Source organism: Solanum lycopersicum, chromosome 10 (genome assembly GCF_036512215.1).
Source record: "Solanum lycopersicum chromosome 10, SLM_r2.1".
NCBI classification, from domain to species: Eukaryota; Viridiplantae; Streptophyta; class Magnoliopsida; order Solanales; family Solanaceae; genus Solanum; species Solanum lycopersicum.
Window position 1 is genome coordinate 54365449 of NC_090809.1, and position 4925 is coordinate 54370373.

The following is a 4925-nucleotide window of genomic DNA, read 5'->3' on the forward strand; positions in this document are numbered from 1 at the left end:
TAACAGAATAAGTAAAAGATAGAGGGAGGTGTGGGCCACGGAACAGCCAAGCAGCTCACCACAACTTCAAGACACTCCAAACTCGGACTCAAACTGCTCCTCGAGATGTGCTCCTACTTGGAATCGAATCTGCACCACAAAGAGTGCAACAAGTGTAGTATGAGTATGAAACCACGTGTACTCAGTATGTCTCATTGACCGACCACGAAGAAGTAGTGACGGGAGTTTATATAAGAAAATAAATTCATAAATTATACAAGTATATATATATATTTACACTCACTATTTAAGTTTCGTCAATAAAGGAAATCAACAGTTAATATTTTCCAAACACCAAACGAAACATATAGTCATCAAGAATGAATGATGGGATGAAATGCAATGCAATATGATGCCCTGTAATGATATGGCTCAGAATACCCAGTACTCACTCAACCGTATATACATGATACTCCTCGGAAATACATCGAGAGTTCATAACCCATGGGGGACTCGCGAGGTCCATATACCGACACGGACGATCTCCACGTGTCTGTGCAGACGATCTCAACGCACAATCATAATATCAAACAATTTTCGCACGGACGGTCACCACGTGCCCAAATTACAATGTTAACATCTCACCATCCCCAGCACGGACGATCTCCATGTGCTCAACTTATACTCAGTCTCATGTCTATGCATGTGCACAATATTATTTCAATAGAGGGGATGATGATGCATCTCAATCAATCAATATGAACGTATACATAACCACCTCAATTTTCACAACTATACGGGTGAAATAAATAAAACACAATCACACAAGGAATTCAAGTCAATAATATATCAGTTAATGCCCATATGCTTTGGCATTCTCAAATTTCAATCCACATTCTAAAATAGTAATTTTCCTTTTTATAACACCGGTACTCGTACCAATGCCCGTCACACCATTGATACGAGACCACCATCCTTCCTCCTTACCCCTTTGTCTATTTTCATTTTTTTAATCTTTAATTAGAAAAACGTCCTTCAACAAGTCTGAAAAGCCTTAACATACCTCAAGTGCCGAATTCGTGTCACGAATCTTTAAGATAGTTCCTTCCCTTTTTGCAAAGTTCCGTAATATTCACGATCTACCAATGATGCAATATTCATAAGTAAGCGAGTTTGTGGACATTCAAATTATTATAGGTATATCATAGACCCTAAACTCACTCATATGTCTAATCAAACGTCAAATCTTGATATAATTTATATGCCAATTTGTTAAATTTCAAGCCAAGAATTTAACCTTAATTTCTTAAATACACTAAAATTCAATTTTAGATCATATAATATATATCCAATAATTAATTACCTATCTCAATATATCAAACTAGTAAATTAATTTTGTAAATAAATAAAATAAGAATAATTCCACCCATTAACGATGCACCGTCGCAAGCCTGCAACATTTCCTCCAAAGTATCATTCTGTACAAGTGATAGTTTGGCCAAAATGGTTGTCACATGCTTATATGGGTTGAAGCAAGCTCCACGAGCTTGAAATAGTTGCATTGACAAATACTTTCAAGACAATGGTTTACTCATTGTCTCCATGAATATGATCTTTACATTAAAATTCATACTAATGGAGATATTCTGCTTGTTTGTCTTTATGTTGATGATCTCATTCTAACGGGTAACAACCCAATTTTATTTGAAGCTTTCAATAAAGCTATATCCCTTGAGTTTTAGATGACGGACATAGGGCTCATGTCATATTACTTAGGCCTAGAAGTGAAGCAAATGGAGGAAGGAATCTTTATATCTCAAGAAACCTATACAAAGGAGATTTTGAAGAAGTTTAAAATGTTTGATTGCAACACTTTGAACACCCCAATGGAAAGTGGAACGAAATTTTAAAAATTTGATGATGGAGAAGAAGTGGATTTCACTTTGTTCAAGAGTATCATAGGAAGTCTTATGTACTTGACATGTACGCGACCAACTATACTCTTTGCAGTAGGAGTAGTAAGTCGCTTCATGGAAGCTCCAACCTCCACTCACTTGAAGGTTGCTAAAAGAATTCTTCGTTACCTAAAAGGTACCATCGATCTTGGCCTATTTTATTCTTATTCTGATGATTTTAATCTTGTGGGATATTGTGATAGTGATTATGCGGGAGATTTGATGATAGAAAAAGCATATCAGGTTTTGTGCTTTTCTTGGGTGATTGTGTTATCTCTTGGAGTTCAAAGAAACAATCAGTTGTTACTCTCTCGACTTGTGAAGCTGAATATGTGACACCGACATCATGTACGTGTCATGCTATTTGGTTGACATGGTTATTGAAGGAACTCGATTTGCCACAAATTGAAGCCACAATGGTTTGTGTTAATAATAAATCTGCGCGAGCACTAGTAAAGAATCCAGTGTATCACGATCGAAGCAAGAAAATAGACACAAGGTATCACTTTGTCCGAGAATGCATTGCCAAGAAAGAGGTAGAGCTCAAGTATGTGAAATCTCATGATCAAGTTGCGGATATCTTTACAAAGCCTCTCAAGTTTGAAGATTTTCAGAGATTGAGATCAAGCCTTGGAGTAAAGAAGGAAAATCAAAATTAAGGGAGAGATTTGTGGAAATTAATCTTGGCAACAATTAATTTGGGAGTCATACTAGTTGAAATTACTAGCTACAAATGTGAAAATTGATAGTCACCAATGTGAAAGTTGGTAGCCACATTTGTGGAAGTAGGTAGTCAAAGTTTGGTAGAGTTAGGCAGCCAATTTTTTGTTGAAATTGGCTACCACATTATGTCATTAATAATGTAAACAAGTGTTCAAAAAACTCTATAAATAGAGTAGTAATTGAACATTTGAAGACACATCAAAATGGAGAAGCAATAGAGAGTTGGGAGAGTAATCCACAAACTACTTCTTAGTTTGTGAGAAAATAGTGTGCAAGTAATATTATTGTGAGTTGCAAGAAATAAAAGATTGTTGAATAGTAGTCTTTTGACACTACTAAATTTTTCATCAATATTATTGTATTACTTATTCGGGTATATACTTACCCATTTTAATATTTGATGTCGTTGTTAGTCTCTTCCTATTGCTATTTAGTTTGAACATTATTGTGGGTGTTTATCATTTTGTTCAACACACGTAAGTTAACTAAAATCATAAATAAGTAAATAACCTTAAAAGAAATGAATGAAAGGATAACCATTACATTAACTTCTCTCACAAGGTGATTACAACACCTCTGCAAGGAAAAATTACAAAGCTTTTCATTTTTACAAATTTGACCCATAAAAAAGCAAACAATTTCATTTGCTTCTGAGTCAACGTTAGAAAATGTCAACTAAACCACAAGAGAAAAAAATCATACAATAGAGTGAAGAAAAATAGTTGAAAAAAGAGAAGCAAATTAAATATATAGTACTAATAGTACCATATATATTAATTAATTGCTTCATCTTAAGCCCATCTTTCTTCACTAAAAACCATAATTAATTAATTAATTAATTAACACTTAATAATACTACACTAATAACCCAACATGGAGGATGTTAATGATTGAAAAACAACTTCTTCACATGGAATAGTAATTCCCATATCATGATCAAATCCAAATTCTTCTTCAGCACGATGGAGTAGACATTGAAATTCTGGATAACTCAAAAAAGAAATAGGTACAATGTATCGTGTTCGATTTTCTCCCACGTAAACTGCAAAATGACCTTTAGGTACGTCAATCGGAAGGCTATTTTCGGCATCATCGTAGCTATTATTCTTCCTTCCTAAACTTGAACATCTTTTCAAGATTTGCTTCAACATTGTGGATTGTGACAATTTGTTTGATTTTCTAATGGCCATTTTTATTTTATTTTGTTGAAAATGAAAAAAAGGGTTGAGAGGTTTGACAATTGATATAATAACACTTCTTTCTTTTGAGAGCAAAGAGATGCTAAAAAATGTAAGTGAGAGTTGTGTTATAATAGATGGATATTGTGTAGTATTTATGAAGGGAAGAGCTCAACCATGATATCTTTTATTTTTTATTTTTTTATTAAAAAAAATTAAAGTGAATGGGCAGGAGTGGAAGAAGGGTTTATGTAGGGTGTAGGACCATAAGACCACATGTTGTTTTATTAGCTCTAATTATAATAACAACAGGTGGAATATATATCCATTACTAGTATATTGGATAGAAGTTGGATAAACTAATAGTTTAGATAATTCTTATATTATTAATAATGTAATCTAGTAGGTTCTTTTGGTGACATTTTTCAAATTTTGAGGTCATACTGTTTTATTTTCAAATCTAAATATGTAGTTATTAAACCTTAAAGTAGTTCACTAAAGAAAACCTGAAAGTAATCAAGTAAAGTCTCATTCCAAAATCTCTAATTTGTAGCTTTATTTCCTTAAATTTTTATGGAGGGTTTATTCAGTGCAGTTGAGTGTGACACTTGTTGAATACCTCTCTTCGGTCTGTTTCAGATTATTTTTAAATTTATTTCTGATTAGTGATGGAAAAAGAATGAAAAAGACAAGGATAATCGATTTTCAATTATTAACAATAGAAAAAATTACATAGCACTCGAATTTTGAACGATGCACATAAATCTTTTTAAAAAAATTGTACAATATTTTTCCAATTGTGTATATAATCAATACCATGTTATATTGATTATTGGTCATACTCAAGAAAATCTATATATTTTTTGTGCATTATAATTTTTAATTTGTAATTATGGTCAAAGATTAATTATAAGTATGCAATAATACTAGTATGTACAAGACAGAAGGCATAGGATATGTTGGTGTATTTGTACTTGAAGGAGGACAAAACCCATTGGGTATGCTGCCCCTTCTTATGACAAAGCGGTCCCTTCTCATTCTATGTTTTTATTTTCTTCCTAAAATTAATATAGTCCATTGGATTATTTTT

The 4925-nt window shown here is 32.9% G+C and overlaps 1 protein-coding gene across 1 annotated transcript; it reads right to left on the minus strand.

The window, feature by feature from the left end:
* Positions 1-3178: 3178 nt before the first annotated feature.
* On the minus strand, positions 3179-3986 carry LOC101250847 (protein SMALL AUXIN UP-REGULATED RNA 51-like). The gene has a single exon (XM_010329122.4). The coding sequence runs from the start codon at positions 3845-3847 to the stop codon at positions 3518-3520; it is 330 nt and encodes a 109-aa protein (XP_010327424.1). The 5' UTR covers positions 3848-3986; the 3' UTR covers positions 3179-3517.
* Positions 3987-4925: the final 939 nt, after the last annotated feature.